At 35.1% G+C, this 17,718-nt stretch overlaps 1 protein-coding gene across 2 annotated transcripts in view; it reads left to right on the top strand.

The window, feature by feature from the left end:
• LOC138914670 (uncharacterized) overlaps window positions 1-17,718 on the top strand; it is a 184,402-nt gene that overhangs the window by 95,698 nt on the left and 70,986 nt on the right. The window contains exon 3 of one of the 2 annotated variants that reach the window (XM_070219434.1): window positions 2,784-4,191. The exons of the other annotated variant lie outside the window; for it this stretch is intronic. Coding sequence (XP_070075535.1) covers window positions 2,784-3,472 — 689 coding nt within the window. The 3' untranslated portion in view covers window positions 3,473-4,191. Of the gene's footprint in view, window positions 1-2,783; window positions 4,192-17,718 lie in introns of those variants that run through there. 2 annotated transcript variants of the gene reach the window in all.

The following is a 17,718-nucleotide window of genomic DNA, read 5'->3' as shown; positions in this document are numbered from 1 at the left end:
TACAAAAGCATTGCGGCATGTAAGCACGGTCCATAAGCTTGTAGGAAATGGCGCTGTATTATTTTATTTAAGTCCAGCTCCGTGTTCCGTCTATAAAAATGCTTAAAACAACAAAAAAATAATTAATATTGTGCCATATACAAATCGGAGGAGGTATTTACCTTTTATAATTAAATAAGTGGAGTATAGTTAAGTTTTCGGTTTGCCCAGAGTTTCTCGCCAAGTAATTCCTTTTGCTTTCGCAGGACAGCCTTGTACACGCTTAAATCTGGATTTATCCAATCACTTTAATTTTTGATGTAAATAAATATTGTATTTTATTTATATTCCACCGGTATGTAATAATTAAAAAATAACGGGTTCACTCCGCATTTCATCACAAACACAGAAATTCAGAATAAATCGCACTGATCACAAAGAAATCTCGAAACGAACTGACGCTCGAATTCAAAATACAAAGTGCGTAGGTCAAAGAGAAAACAGGGTAGTTTTCAGGTATAAAGAGAGAGCCAAGAGCGGACTGCACCCCAAACATTTCAAAAAATAAAACCAAATTCCTTTCTATCTTCAATTTAACTTCCAGAAGTGAATTGGAAGATGTTTTTTTCCCATTGGTTTGTTTTTGTAGAATGTGTTCTATCGCCTTTTCATCGCCCAAAAGTGTCTCAGAAGTTACTTCTTCGCGATCGCAAGCCTTTTTAGGTAGTCAAATGTGATCTATCGCCATTCTATCGTCCAGAAGTGCCTCAGAAGTTACTTCTTCGCGATTTGAACCCTTTTTAGGTAGTCAAATGTGTTCTATCGCCATTCTATCGTCCAGAAGTGCCTCAGAAGTTACTTCCTCGCGATTTGAACCCTTTTTGTTTTTGTAAAATGTGTTCTATCGTCTTTCTATCGCCTAGAAGTGTCTTAGAAGTTACTTCTTCACTATCGTGACCCTTTTTGTTTTTGTAAAATGTGTTCTATCGTATTTTAATCGTCCAGAAGTGACTAAGAAGTGACTTCTTAGCGATAGATGTATATTTTGTTTTTGTAAAATGTGTTCTGTCGTGTTTCTATCTCCCAGAAGTTACTAAGAAGTGACTTCTGGACGATAGGCGATAGAAATATCGCCTGTTTGCTTGCAGGGAACACGAGCAAGAAAGGAAGCTAGCGGCCAGCCGAAGCTAATATACCCTTGTAGATCCTTCCTTTTAACTAACAAAACATTTTATTTACATTTACTTGCGTATATGTTAAAACAATGTAAATTTTAGCTGCTTTCGGCATTAATTGTGGTATCCTTTCTATAGCAGCTATATGATATAGCCTTCAAAATTTTGGTGTTTATAATTTAATTCGAAATATATATCCCAGAAAATAAGAAAATGTAATACAAATCAAGGATATAATTTTTTCCCTATTAATTTTAATTTTATTTTTTGACAGCAGCTATATGATATAGTGATCCGATTTTTAAAAATTTAATTTGAAATTCAGAAATATTAAAAAAAGAATATTCCCAAGAGTAGTAGGTAACATTTAAAAAAAAACACCGAAGCTACTTTACATTTTTTTCCGATCCTTCTTTGTGAGCTTAAGATATACAAAGTGGTTCGATCCGGACGGTTTTGACTTATATAATACCTGCAAGGGATAGAAAACTTGTGTAAAAGATTCATTCCGATAGCTTGAAAACTGAGAGACTAGTTTCCGTAGAAACGAACCGACAGACGGCCTAGTAATGCTGATCAACATATATTTTTTACGGGGTCGGAAAGGTCTCCTTCACTGCGTTGCAAATATCTGACTGTATTCTTTTTTTCTCTGCAATAAGTATTAGAATGTAACAAATTACAAACCTTTAACGTTCCTTTTTCTTTGAACAGTGATGCCCCGAAAAACATCGATTGTCCAAAAAATTGGCTGCGTTCAGCAGAACAACATGATCACTGATCACTGATGGATTTCTTACGATAGTTCTGCTGAACGCACATTCTACTCGATATTTCGCCTATCGATACACGCCAACAGCTATGTATCATGTATCATGTTCCTTAAATTGGTCCAAGCGGTACCTTTGGACAGTCTCTTCGTAAAATTTTTTTGATTTTACGCAGCACCTCTTTTTCTTAAAAAGACGAGTTGTTAAATCTATATCGTCCACCGCCGCAATTACAGCATTGCACACTGCATTGACAAATATTGTCTTGCAAAATGACAATAGATTCAACCGAATTCATGGTTTTTCATTTATATTTGCCTTTCTTTACATTCTTCTTCTTATGTCCATTCTACTCGATATTTCGCCTATCGATACACGCCAACAGCTATGTATCATGTATCAAGGAAAGGTAGCGTACTTTTTTTACGCTACCTGATCACTGATGCAAAATTCTTGCATCATGATCAGTGATCAGGTAGCGTAAAAAAAGTACGCTACCTTTCCTTGATACATGATACATAGCTGTTGGCGTGTATCGATAGGCGAAATATCGAGTAGAATGGACATAAGAAGAAGAATGTAACGAAAGGCAAATATAAATGAAAAACCATGAATTCGGTTGAATCTATTGTCATTTTGCAAGACAATATTTGTCAATGCAGTGTGCAATGCTGTAATTGCGGCGGTGGACGATATAGATTTAACAACTCGTCTTTTTAAGAAAAAGAGGTGCTGCGTAAAATCAAAAAATTTTTACGAAGAGACTGTCCAAAGGTACCGCTTGGACCAATTTAAGGAACATTTTAGAATGTCTCGTGCAGTTTTTAAATCCTTTATAAATTAATCTTTTTATTTACAGTCGCTTCTTTGGCAGTAGCACCTAAAGTCGAAGCTCTGAAGGAACCTATTGTCCACGCTTGTTTGGAGAAAAAACTTCTTTTCACGATTTGGATATTGGCCAAGCAGGAATCCTTCTTGGCTGTTGCCGATCGATTCAACATAGACAAGAGTTCCGGTCACATAATATTTAAATTTACTGTTTGCATTCTTGCTGGACTTGCAAACGCTTATATAAAGTGGCCCTCCACTGCTGCGCAAGTAGCAACAGCTAGAATATTTGATAAAAAATCTGGAGGAATTCCAGGTGTAATAGGAGCTATAGACGGGTGCCACATACTTATAAAGCAGCCTGTAGGAAATGCTCGAGACTTCTATAATAGAAAGCAAGTTCATTTTATAATCCTTCAGGGCATATGTGACAGTACTGGTCGCTTTATAGATGTTTTTGTTGGACAACCAGGCAGAATGCACGACGCTCTAGTGTTTAAATCATGCCATCAGTTTTCCAAGCTGGCAAATCAGGAAAATCCGCTTCTTTCTGAGGACAGGCATTTAATAGGCGACTCTGCTTACCCATTAAGTAAATTTTTGTTAACACCTTACAGAGATAATGGACATTTAAGTACATCGCAAACCCTATATAACGTAAGATTTTTATACCCTTGTAGAGGGTATTATAATTTCAGTCAGATGTTTGCAACGCAGTGAAGGAGACGTTTCCGACCACATAAAGTATATATATTCTTGATCAGCACCAATAGCCGAGTCTATCTAGCCATGTCCGTCTGTCCGTCTGTCCGTCTGTCCGTTTCTATGCGAACTAGTCTCTCAGTTTTAAAGCTATCGCGATGAAACTTTCCCGAAAGTCTTCTTTCTATTGCAGGTAGTACATATGTCGGAGCGAGCCGGATCGGACCACTATATCTTAAGGCTCCCATAGGAATATTCAAACATATATAAGAAAATTATTGTTAATTTGTAGGAAGTAGGCGTTTTAATTCTTGACTACTCAAAAACAAAATTCAAAAATAGGAACACTGAATCTGGAATCCCTAGAACTGCACCGAGTGAGTATTACTTTATCTGCAAGGGTATATAAGCTTCGGCTGGCCGAAGGTAGCTTCCTTTCTTGTTATTTATAAGATCCATTATAGAAAGAGCATTTCGGTTACCTAAAGGTAAGTTTTAAAGGTTGAAGTATTTGGAAATTAAATCTCCTAGTTTTAGAAACTACATTATTTTGGCGTCATGCATGTTGCACAATTTTATTTTGATCAATGGTGATGAAGAAGACTGGGATATTTTCGAAGACAACGATGAGGAAATAGTGTCTTGTAATTGGTCAACAGAATCGGAAAGACAATTATCTGAGGCGTCTATAAAAAGAGATACTATTAAAAATATGTAACAATAAGCTTTTTTAATAAAAACACGTTATAAAGTATATTTTGTTTTCATTTATTGAGATCTCTTATAACTATAACTATGTATTTATTTTCACTTCTTCATTATGCTATAACCATGTTTTAATTTTTATTTACTTGTTCATTTTGCTTAAAAATTCTTTTAGGAGATCGTTCCGCTCAGCCTGCAGCCTTTTGCTTTCCTCCATTACGGCGGTCAACTTTTTAAGCTCCTCTACTTTTCCGCTCTCTGCCTCCAGCGCCTTCTTCTTTTGGTAGTACTGGCCCTTCTGGACTCTGGCCATTCGTTTGCGGCTCCCACCTTCCTTGACGCCTTCACCAGAATCGTGCGTTTCTGCTCCGCAGGATGTTGTGGGAGTGGCGCAAGACGAATCCATTTCTTTATAGTACCCGTCCAAGTACTCTGTGTATCCTAAGAGCTGCTCGTCGTTCTCCTCCTCGGTCATATTTGTAGCCAAGGTGCGGGCACCGTTCATGGCCAAATCATTCTCGAAAATTGATTCCATTTCGTAGAATAACTCCCACTTTGAGGCTCTTTGGCCCGTGCTGCGATTTTTCACCTTAATGTTGTCGTAAGTTTTTTTTTAGGTTCCCAAACTTTCTATCCAACTTATCTGGGTCCAGGTCGGTTATACCGTGGCCCACCATTGCTTGTTGTATGTCGCGCCAGACATGTTTATTTTTAATTTTGGGGTTCCTGAAGTCTTCTTTTTTTTTTAAATACAAAGCTAAAAGAAGCTTTGTGACCAAAGTTGTCCAGATTTTGATTTCCGCTGTGTAATATCAAAAAGGCTAATTAGATATTCCCTATTAAAGAAAATATTCGTACTATCTATTTCAGTAAAGCAAAAGAACAGCTGTTTTTGGCGGGGTGCATCGATACCGATAGGTTCAAGCCGATTACTTTTATAGCATGGTTATGTACGTATGAGCGTTCAGCAGAACACACTTGATCATGTTGTTCTGCTGAACGCAGCCATTGATGCACCGATGTTTCCATCGATGTTTCTGCACCTTTATACTATAGTAGTGCAAGCGAGAAACATGCTTGAAGTACGTCAGTTCGAATTTCGAATCCATCTTTCTTACTTCCACTCACGTAATTCTGCTCGCCATATTGCTTTTTTGCGCTCTTTTTCGAAGTTAGCGAATCTTCGAGAGAGAGAATTCGGCAAATTGATATTATTTAAGATAAATTTTATAAATATTTAAGGTAAAAACGAGTATGATTACCTGAAATTTACCTGGACATATCGATTTTAACGCGGCGTGTTTTTTTTGTGTGTATATATATTCTTGATCAGGGTCACTAGTCGAGTCGATATAGCCATGTCTGTCTGTCCGTATGAACGCTGAGATCTCGAAAACTATAAAATCTAAAAAAGTTTTGATTACCCACACAAATTCTTGGTCTTCCTACGCAACGCAAGTTTCTTTCAGCCGAGCGCCACGTCCCCTCTAACGGCCACAATCGCCCGCTAACGATTTTAAAATGTGTCTGGCGCCCACAGCTTTAAAGTATAAATGCAATTTTGTTGTGTATATTTATACCTGTCGAAATGTAGAAGACATTTTTTAAATCGGACCATTCATTAAAAAGTTATGCGCATTTAAAAAAAAATGTTATATATCCACCTCCCTCGCTTTCCCTTTAGCTGAGTGACGGGTATTAGATAGTCGGTACACCAACCCGACTATAGCGTTCTCTCTTGTTTTTGATTTTGCAATGTGCCTCCTTCTTGACGCAGAGAATTGACCTTTGAACGAAGAGGCGGGTTGAAAGTTAAAGTCCAGTATCGATGGTATTGGCAAAGGAGATACTAAATGTTCTGCTTCACGTTCTGTAGCAACAATTGGTAAAAATCCTGCTAACGAATATCACTATGGACGGCAGTCCATTTAGTGACGAAGCGCACAAGGAGAGTGTGCGAAGGCGACTACTGCATATAGCCGCAAAATTAAAACTTTTTGAAAATAGACCTAAAGTCGTGAGCACGTGTTTAGTTGCAAAGCAAAACTGCGCGCATCACTAATTTTTCGCAGCAACACTAAGCTTTGAAAGCGTGTTTTTATAATATTTCGTGTCCAAATTAATATTTTGTGATATGGAGTTTGAAGTTCAAGGTAATTACTTTAAAACAAGAGAGAACGCTATAGGCGGGTTCGTGTCCCGACTATCTAATACCCGTCACTCGGCTAAAGGGAGTTCGAGGGAGATGGATATATAACCTTTTTTTGATTGCGCATAACTTTTTAATTAATGATCCGATTTGAAAAATGTCTTCTGCACTTTGATAGGTATAAATACTAGAGCCCTGCACAAGTAACCTGACTTGTTTGTCAATCCTTAAATCCAACCGACCTACTTGAAACCCATTTGACTTCGGTCGTTTGGGTATGGCTTTGGGTATTTGGGTAAGTGACGACCCAAGTCAAATGGGATTCAAGTAGAACAGTTCAGATTTAAGGTTACCCAAAGAAAAAAAAAGATTTTTAAATAGGACGATGATCACAATTTTCACAGCTCATCGACCCGTTGCGAATTCTTAAGCTCAAGATGATTATTTGTGAATAATATTTAAAATTAAAGAATACGATATATCGACATTTGCTTCTTAGTTTCTTAGTTAAGTTATGTATGATCCACGCAAAGACATCCTCTTGTTCCTAAGAATTCGCGGTCTTTGAAAAATCGATATAGAATATATCATTAGGTTTCTTAGTTAAGTTATGTATGATCCACACAAATATATCCTTTTAATCCTAAGAATTCGCGGTTTATGAAAAAAATCTATTAATTTAATCAAATAAAAACACCCCTTAACGAGGTAAAAAACTAGTGACGATCGCACCATCAAGGTACAAAAGTTCTGATATCAACTTTTGTGACGAAAAATGATTTTAGATGCGACTAAATAAGTACGCTACCTAAAAGTTACTCGTTCATGTCTGTACCTTTAGTAGTGTAGAACTTACAAACTAACGAAATGTAGCTATTCTTAGCTTTTTCCCGCTGAAGTAGCGGCTTTTTCCAAATGTCGTAGAACAATAGATTCCTATATGGAACTCTTAAGAGCAAATTTACTGATTCCATGACCCTAAAATACAGTTCGGATACCCTCACACAAAATTCAATACTCAGGGAGCTTTAGTAGTTCGAGCTGGCAAAAGTGGCTATTTTCGTATAAAAATAACTTTTAAACGTAACTTTTTACAGTAATGTGTTATATACCAAAATTAAAAAAATCTCAAGGGCTATACATTTTAAAGTTTTAAAGAAAATCGTTAGAGCCGTTTCTGAGAAAAATAAAAAAAAGCTAAAAAAATTTTCAAAAATTGTCTTTTGTTCATATCTTTTTAACTATTACATTAACACAAATTGCATATAGAAGGTGTATATAGCAGCTGCCCAGTGCAAATTACTCACACAAATATAAAATACAATGTCAACGTATGTGTGTGCCGACCGCTGCTTTAGTAGTATAGAAGTTACGGCTTTCCGAATTTTAGCTATTTATAGCTGTTTTCCCGCTAAACTAGCGAGTTTTTCGAAAAAGTGGTAGAACCAAAGCTCAATTTAAAAACGCACTGCAAGAATATTTTAAGACAAATTAAGAGCACCACCAGAATCTAGAGAGAAAGTGAGAATAATAAAAATAAAAATTACAGTTTAAAATTAAAATAAACTAACTAAAAATTAAAAAATTAAAAAATTCAAAATAAATAAAAAAAATTAAAATCAACATTTAAAAATAAAAGTCAATTAAAATAGTAATAGTAATAAGAGTAATAATGAAACGGATTATATATACATTGCAATCTGAGCCGACACAAATGTTAGCATATAAGTTAAGATTTAAGTTCAACCTTAAAATTGTATACCTGTGACTAGCGCCTTAATTTATAAGTATACTACATGCTTGTAGCGCTGGGATAAAAACAATGCAATAAAAAAAAAAAAACAAGAAAGGAAGCTAGCTTCGGCCAGCCGAAGCTTATATACCCTTGCAGATCATTCCTATTAATTAACAAATCGCAAAAATGTTCAATTTTCTAATATTTCTCATTAATTTTCCGCTCGTTCCTATGGCAGCTATATGATATAGTCGTCCGATTTTGATCAAATTAAAATTAAAATTTGGAAATATTTAAAAAGAGTCATATCCTAGAGTAGAAGATAATACAATAAAAACCAAAGAAGCTAGAATTTATTTCCTATTACTTTTCCATTAATTTTCCGATCGTTCCTATGGCAGCTATATGATATAGTCGTCCGATTTTGATTAAATTAAAATTGAAATTCGGAAATATTTAAAAAGAGTCATATCCTAGAGTAGAAGATAGTACAATAAAAACCAAAGAAGCTAGAATTTATTTCCTATTACTTTTCCATTAATTTTCCGATCGTTCCTATGGCAGCTATATGATATAGTAGTCCGATTTTTTAAATAATTAATTCGAAATTCAGAAATAATTAAAAAACAAGAAAGGAAGCTAGCTTCGGCCAGCCGAAGCTTATATACCCTTGCAGATCATTCCTATTAATTAACAAATCGCAAAAATGTTCAATTTTCTAATATTTCTCATTAATTTTCCGCTCGTTCCTATGGCAGCTATATGATATAGTCGTCCGATTTTGATCAAATTAAAATTAAAATTTGGAAATATTTAAAAAGAGTCATATCCTAGAGTAGAAGATAATACAATAAAAACCAAAGAAGCTAGAATTTATTTCCTATTACTTTTCCATTAATTTTCCGATCGTTCCTATGGCAGCTATATGATATAGTCGTCCGATTTTGATTAAATTAAAATTGAAATTCGGAAATATTTAAAAAGAGTCATATCCTAGAGTAGAAGATAGTACAATAAAAACCAAAGAAGCTAGAATTTATTTCCTATTACTTTTCCATTAATTTTCCGATCGTTCCTATGGCAGCTATATGATATAGTAGTCCGATTTTTTAAATAATTAATTCGAAATTCAGAAATAATTAAAAAATAACATCCCCAAAAGTAGAAGGTAATATTTCAAAAAACACCGAAGCTAGAATTTTTTAAAGTTTTTTTTTTCCGATTGTTCCTATGGGAGCTATAAGATATAGTTGTCCGATCCGGTCGACTCCGACATATATACTACCTGCAATAGAAAGAAGACATTTGGGAAAGTTTTATCCCGATAGCTCAAAAACTGAGAGACTAGTTTGCGTAGAAACAGACAGACGGACAGACGGACAGACGGTCAGACGGACAGACGGACAGACGGACAGACGGACATGGCTAGATCGACTCGTCTTGTGATGCTGATCAAAAATATATATACTTTATGGGGTCGGAAACGTCTCCTTCACTGCGTTGCAAACTTCTGACTGAAATCATAATATCCTCTGCAAGGGTATAATAACATCCCCAAAAGTAGAAGGTAATATTTCAAAAAACACCGAAGCTAGAATTTTTTAAAGTTTTTTTTTTCCGATTGTTCCTATGGGAGCTATAATATATAGTTGTCCGATCCGGTCGACTCCGACATATATACTACCTGCAATAGAAAGAAGACTTTTGGGAAAGTTTTATCCCGATAGCTCAAAAACTGAGAGACTAGTTTGCGTAGAAACAGACAGACGGACAGACGGACAGACGGACAGACGGACAGACGGTCAGACGGACAGACGGACAGACGGACATGGCTAGATCGACTCGTCTTGTGATGCTGATCAAAAATATATATACTTTATGGGGTCGGAAACGTCTCCTTCACTGCGTTGCAAACTTCTGACTGAAATCATAATACCCTCTGCAAGGGTATAATAAGTTTTTTATATCGATGTGATGAACGTCATATCAAATTTTCAAAACTTAAAAAACATGTTTTGGACAAACTGACAAACTGACAAACCAGGGTTCGTAAATATCACTCATCACTATGGACGGCAGTCCATGTAGTGACGTAGCGCACCAGGAGAGTGTGCGAAGGCGACTACTATATATACACGAAGAAATGAAAATCTACTGTGATGGTCCGATCATAATGAATAATACACCTATCGAAAGGTATTGCAAAAACTTAAAGGATTGCATACCAAGACTTTAAGAAAATCAATTGGCTTGGGAGAGAGAGCGGTGAAAGTGAAAAAGTGAAAATTTCGAAATTTGGAGCTGTTGGGGCCGGTGGGGATAAATGCCCCCTCGCAATGTTTTAGTTGTATTCCTTTTGAAAATACCCGTCGAATGAGGGGTCATTTTTCAAAATCCGACTCTCCGTTCAAAAGTTATAGCCAAAATAAGATTTTCTTCTTCTTCCCAAAATGAAAATTTAATTCTGTTTGTCAGTTTGTCAGTTTGTCCAAAACATGTTTTTTAAGTTTTGAAAATTTGATATGACGTTCATCACATCGATATAAAAAACTTTTGTTCTACCACTTTTGGAAAAACCCGTTAGTTTAGCGGGAAAACAGCTATAAATAGCTAAAATTCGGAAAGCCGTAACTTCTATACTACTAAAGCTACAGACTTGTGCTGCATCTCGTTTGAAAGGTATTTTTAAATGCTATAAACGCCTTTTAAATGCATTTTATGTAAATGTAATAGTTAAAAAGATATGAACAAAAGAAAATTTGTTTAAACTTTTTTTTAACTTTTTTTTAATTTTCTCAAAAACGGCTCTAACGATTTTCCTTACAACTTTAAACTGTATAGCCCTTGAGATTCCTTAAATTTTGGTATATATCATGTTTATGTAAAAAATCGCGTTTAAAAGTTATTCAGAAACGAAAATAGCCACTTTTGCCAGCTCAGAACAACTAACGCTCCTTGAGTATTGAATTTTGTGGGAGGGTATCCGAACTGTATCTTAGGGTCATGGAATCAGTAAATTTGCACTTAAGAGTTCCATATAGGAATCTTTTGTTCTACGACTTTTGGAAAAAGCCGCCGAAAAAGCTAAAAATAGCTAAATTTCGTTAGTTTGTAAGTTCTACACTACTAAAGGTACAGACATGTGCTATACCTCGTTTAAAAGGTATTTTGAAATACTTCAACGCCTTTTAACTTAATTTGTAAGGGCTAGTACCCAACCCAACAAAAAGTCGTCCAAAACAAAAACTTCATATGAAACAAAATTTTTTGACGTTGTTTTTCATATGAAGTTTTTTGTTTTGGACGACTTTTTGTTGGGTTGAATACTAAGCCTTAAAATACAATAGTTTAAAAATTATGATTGACCAATTTAAATTTAAATGTATATATTAGCTCCTATGAGAGCAAATGTAAACAAACAAAAACTTCTGATATCAAATAAAAACACCTCTTAACGAGGTAAAAAACTAGTGACGACCGCACCTTCAACATACAAAAGTTCTGATATCAACATTTATAATTATAATTTATTTCCTATTATATTCCCATTCATTTTCCGATCGTTCCTATGGTAGCTATATGATATAATCGTCCGATTTTGAAAAAATTTTATTCGAAATTCAGAATTAGATAAAAAATTACATTTCCAAAAGTAGGATGTTATAGGTTCAAAAACACGCAAGATATAATTTTTTTACATTTTTTTCCCCGATTGTTCCTATGAAAGCTATATGATATAGTTGTCCGATCCGGCTCCTTCCGACTCTACAAGGGTATAAAGATGTAACCTGCGTTTACAAACTTAGGAATTGCATTATAGTCTGGATAACAGAATAAATTACCTTAATCAAACTTGGTGTTAGTAGCGTTATTTTGGTTAATATTTTCCTAATTTTTTCCTCACAAAATGTCAAAGATGAGGAAAATGTTTTGAGGAGAAAGCAGTATAAAGCAGTTGCCATTTTTGTCAGAAAAATATTCCTCAGCCCTGCTTGGTTACTCCTCATTTTATTGTGACAAATATCACCGCCCTATGTTGAAATTATTTTGTTTGAGCAAAATGACAGATTGTGAGGGATATTTTACGAACCCTGTGACAAACTGACAAACAAAATTAAATTTTCATTTTGGGAAGACGAAGAAAATCTTATTTTGGCTATAACTTTTGAACGGAGCGTCGGATTTTATCATATGACCCCTCATTCGACGGGTATTTTCAATAGAAACATAACATTGCGAGGGGGCATTTATTCCCACCGGCCCCAACAGCTCCAAATTTCGAAATTTTCACTTGTTCACTTTCACCGCTCTCTCTCCCAAGCCAATTGATCTTCTTAAAGTCCATAGTGATAACTTCTATAGATTTTATATTAGTTCTTCCAACCCGTGAATTCTTAAGAACAGGAGGATCTTCAGATTGGTTGGACCATGTTCTTCTAGCTAATACACTAATGCTTATACTTGGCTCTATAATTATTAATTCTTTAAAAACCGCGAGTTCTTAGGATTAATAGGATATATTTGTGTGGATTATACATAACTTAACTAAGAAACCTAATGATATATTCTATATCGATTTTTCAAAGACCGCGAATTCTTAGGAACAAGAGGATTTATTTGTATGGATCATACATAACTTAACTAAAGAAACCTAGTGATATATTCTATATCGATTTTTCAAAAACCGCGAATTCTTTAGAGCAAGAGAGTATGTTTTTGTGGATCATACATCTGTAACATTAGAAGACCATAAGAGTTCGCATGGGCGGAAGAAGTGAAAACAAATGTCGATATATAGTATCCTTTAATTTTAAATATTTTAATTTTAAATATTATCACAATTTTCACAGCTCATCGACCCGTCGCGATTTCTTAAGGTCAAGATAGTACCTTAAGAAATCGCGACGGGTCGATGAGCTGTGAAAATTGTGATCATCGTTTTATTTAAAATCCATTTAGGGTAGGGTAGGGTCTATGCCATCAAAAAATCAAGCAACTTTGGGATTTTTTCTATAAAAACTGGTTGGATGGATTTAATTCAAACCAATTGTATATTAAAAAGTGTCATTTAAACAACATCCAATAATTTTATATATATATATATATATGAACTTCATAGGGCGATTTGAATGCATTCATGCAGACCTCTAATTCGAACCTCAGCTAAAGGGAGTGCGAGGGAGATAGATTCTCGGAAATCTTTAAAGATGTGGGTGCAGGACCCATTTTAAAATCGATAGTGGGCGATTGTGGGCGTTAGAGGGGGCGTGGCGCTCGGCTAAAATAAACGGCTAAAATAAACAGACGGACATGGCTAGATCGAAGAATATATATAGTTTATAGGGTCGGAAACGCTTCCTTCTACCTGTTACATACTTTTGCACGAATCTAATATATCCTTTTACTCTACGAGTAACGGGTATAAAAATAATGATTACAATGTGTTCGTCTTACTTTTAAGGGGTTAAGGGCCGGTTTCTCGAGTCCCTGTCAAAGTCCCTGATAGCTATCTGTTCGAAAAACTTAAAGACCAGGTAAACTGTTCATAAAAGCAAATCCGCTATCTCGACTGCTTTAATTTATCTGAACGAGAAACAATTACAGAGTGCTGTTAACGCACAGAATTATATTGTAAAGCGCAAAAAATGGCGTGCTTCAATTATTTCAACAGCTGTTTGGGTATAATTCAAAGGAAAAGTGAGCTGTGATTTCGATTCTTCTTCATAGTTGGCTTTGGGAAATCAGCTGTCATTCTATCGAGCCGAAAACGCTTAACAGGGACTCCGAGTCCCTGTCAAAGTTAGCTCTCACATTGGTGCTCGAGAAAGTCAAAATGCCTTAGCAGGGACTTTATCTGATCGAGAAATGTTAGCCGGCACTCGAGAAACCGGCCCTAAATGTTTTAAAATTAGCTGCAGAAACTTGCAGATGTGTGTTTACTAGTAAAAATATCAAAGCAGTCAAGGGTTACTCCTTGCCTATTGTGCTGTTAAGGTGTTGCTTTGTCTTCGTCTTTCGTGGTTTGTGCTTTTGCAAAACTATTAATTTATAAATTGTTATTAAAATTTTGTTTATTTTTTCCTTTTGAATCATATTTGATTTTGGTAGGTGCATCGCAAAAGTGTGTGTTTCCACGTCATTACATTTTTAATTCGTGGTGCACGGAAAATGGAACCAACGCTGAAAAATTAAAGAAATTGATTTCCGATATGCAAGCTACCATTGAAAACAACGGCTACATTATTCCAGAGTTGAGCGAAGTGTAAAAAAAAATTGAAAACCTCTGCAAAACAATTGCACTTTTTTGGAAAAATTATAAAAAAAATTGTTTTTTTCTAATGCAGCTTTGAGCTCTGAAATAACAGGAATCGGTGCATCTTTGATTCACTGATGTGCAACATTATTGGAAGCCATGGCATCGGGATATAAAATTAATGTGGCGAAGTTTCAAAATTACGCGCTGGATACCGCTAAACATCTAATAGATGCATATCCATGGTACTATTTACCGACTACCTTCCATAAAGTATTGATTCATGGGTCAGCTGTAATAGAGCATGCTTTAGTATCGATTGGAGAGCTTTCGGAGGAAGCTGCAGAGTCAAATAACAAGGAAATTTAAAAATGTAGACTTCAGCACAGTCGGAAAGTGTCTTGTACTTTAACAAACACAGATGTCATGAACAACCTGTTATTGCGTTCAGATCCATTTTTAACAGGACAGAGACAACTTCCAAAAAAAGATAAGTCGAGTCTGTGGCTTGATGATGCTTTATAATTACTGTTTCTTTAATATTTTGTTTGTTGATTTGTTTTTAGTTATTTGATCATATGTATGAATATGAAAAATATCTTCCATTCTTTCTTAATTTGTTACTTTTATGTACATAAATAATAAAATCTTAACATGAAACAAATATTTTTTTAATTTTGGGCCGATTGTTCCTATGGGAGCTATTAGATATATCCGTTCCATATATCCCATTTTTATACCCTTGTAGAGGGTATTATAATTTCAGTCAGATGTTTGCAACGCAGTGAAGGAGACGTTTCCGACCGTATAAAGTATATATATTATTGATCGGCACCAATAGCCGAGTCTATCTAGCCATGTCCGTCTGTCCGTCTGTCCGTCTGTCTGTCTGTCCGTCTGTCCGTCTGTCCGTCTGTCCGTTTCTATGCGAACTAGTCTCTCAGTTTTAAAGCTATCGCGATGAAACTTTCCCGAAAGTTTTCTTTCTATTGCAGGTAGTACATATGTCGGAGCGAGCCGGATCGGACCACTATATCTTAAGGCTTCCATAGGAATATTCAAACAAATATAAGAAAATTCATTGTAACTTTGTAGGAAGTAGGCGTTTTGATTCTTGACTACTTATGTATAAAGAAAATTAAAATATATACGCTGAATCTGGAATCCCTGGAACTGCACCGAGTGAGCATTACTTTATCTGCAAGGGTATATAAGCTTCGACTGGCCGAAGTTAGCTTCCTTTCTTGTTATGTTATATGCTTAGACAAATTTTCTATATATATTTTTTAAATTTCAGCACGCTATGGTCATTATTAGTATTTATGGCCACTCTTCCATACAAGCGGATCCACTGTGCGATGGGGGATTTATCCCTTGCTTTAGTTGTGTTCCTATTGAAAATACGCGTCGAATTATGGGTCAAATGATAAAATACGATCAATAGTTATACCCAAAAAAAGATTTTCTTCTTCTTCCCAAAATAAAAATGTAATTCTGTTTGTCAGTTTGTTAGTCTGTCCCAAAACCTTGTTTTAAAGTCTTGAAAATGTTATATAGTGTTAAATAGAGCCCTGCACGAGTATACTCATAAAACCCTTTTTCTCCCGTTTCAAAAAACAGCTCGAGTAAATCACCTCACAAAAATTTTCAAATCGAATAGCTCAGCTCCTAAATTTTTACAATGAGCTTCTCGACTCGTTCGAAAACAAAGGGCTCATGGAATCATAAGCTCATGGAATCATGGGCTCGAGTAGCTCAGTTTTTCGACCGGAGCTGAAAAAACATTTTATTTTTTATTTTGCTTTAATTTGGATAAAGCATTTTTGTGGCTTTTTATGCAACCGCAATATCTTAAGATCAACTGGATTTAATATGTTGTCCTCTTCAACAATTATCTTTGTTAAAAATTAAAAAATAATGAAACGTTTCTCCGCCCAAGAATCGCTAAAAATAAATAGCTACCCTCGATGGACCGCAATTTTTTTTAACAGTTTGCCAAACAAAAATGGCTTGTCGACCATAGTTTTCTTGTAACCGTCTCTTCTTTTTGTTGATTCTTAAGAAATCGCGGTCCACCGAGGATAATTATTTTGCTGCTTCTTCTAGTGAATAATAAAACATTTCTCCCCCCAAGAATCGCTAAAAAAAATTACCCTCTATGGACCGCGATTTCTTAAGAGTTAGCTAAAAAAAAGTCCTGGCGGTCGGCCTTGATTCTCTTATAATCGTTTTCTCTTTTTGTAAATAAAATGGAAATGACATTAAGCTCTTGGAGCTATTTCTGTTCGAATAACGTGAGTTGTTTGTTCGGTTTGTTTTTTTGACATGAGCTACTTGAGCCAAACTGCTTGAAAGGGCTCTTGGAATCATAGGCTCATGGGAGGAGCTCTTACTCGATGATTCTATGATCCCATGACCTATGATTCCAAAGTCACAAACAAACAACTCAAGCTTAAGCTCAGAGCTGATTTTAAACTCTACACTCTAGTGTTAAACAAAACGATATATGTAGAAAACTTTAGTTCTACCACTTTTGAAAAAACTAGCTAGTTTAGCGGAAAATAGCGATATTTTGGAAGGCCATAACTTTTGTACTACCAAAGCTACAGAATTGCACTATACCTCTTTTTAAAGCTATTTCACTAAGAAAACAAGAAAGGAAGCTAGCTTCGGCCAGCCGAAGCTTATATACCCTTGCAGATCATTCCTATTAATTAACAAATCGCAAAAATGTTCAATTTTCTAATATTTCTCATTAATTTTCCGCTCGTTCCTATGGCAGCTATATGATATAGTCGTCCGATTTTGATCAAATTAAAATTAAAATTTGGAAATATTTAAAAAGAGTCATATCCTAGAGTAGAAGATAATACAATAAAAACCAAAGAAGCTAGAATTTATTTCCTATTACTTTTCCATTAATTTTCCGATCGTTCCTATGGCAGCTATATGATATAGTCGTCCGATTTTGATTAAATTAAAATTGAAATTCGGAAATATTTAAAAAGAGTCATATCCTAGAGTAGAAGATAGTACAATAAAAACCAAAGAAGCTAGAATTTATTTCCTATTACTTTTCCATTAATTTTCCGATCGTTCCTATGGCAGCTATATGATATAGTAGTCCGATTTTTTAAATAATTAATTCGAAATTCAGAAATAATTAAAAAACAAGAAAGGAAGCTAGCTTCGGCCAGCCGAAGCTTATATACCCTTGCAGATCATTCCTATTAATTAACAAATCGCAAAAATGTTCAATTTTCTAATATTTCTCATTAATTTTCCGCTCGTTCCTATGGCAGCTATATGATATAGTCGTCCGATTTTGATCAAATTAAAATTAAAATTTGGAAATATTTAAAAAGAGTCATATCCTAGAGTAGAAGATAATACAATAAAAACCAAAGAAGCTAGAATTTATT

Source organism: Drosophila takahashii, chromosome 2L, assembly GCF_030179915.1.
Source record: "Drosophila takahashii strain IR98-3 E-12201 chromosome 2L, DtakHiC1v2, whole genome shotgun sequence".
In the NCBI taxonomy this organism is placed as follows: domain Eukaryota; kingdom Metazoa; phylum Arthropoda; class Insecta; order Diptera; family Drosophilidae; genus Drosophila; species Drosophila takahashii.
This window is presented reverse-complemented; position numbering and strand designations above follow the sequence as displayed.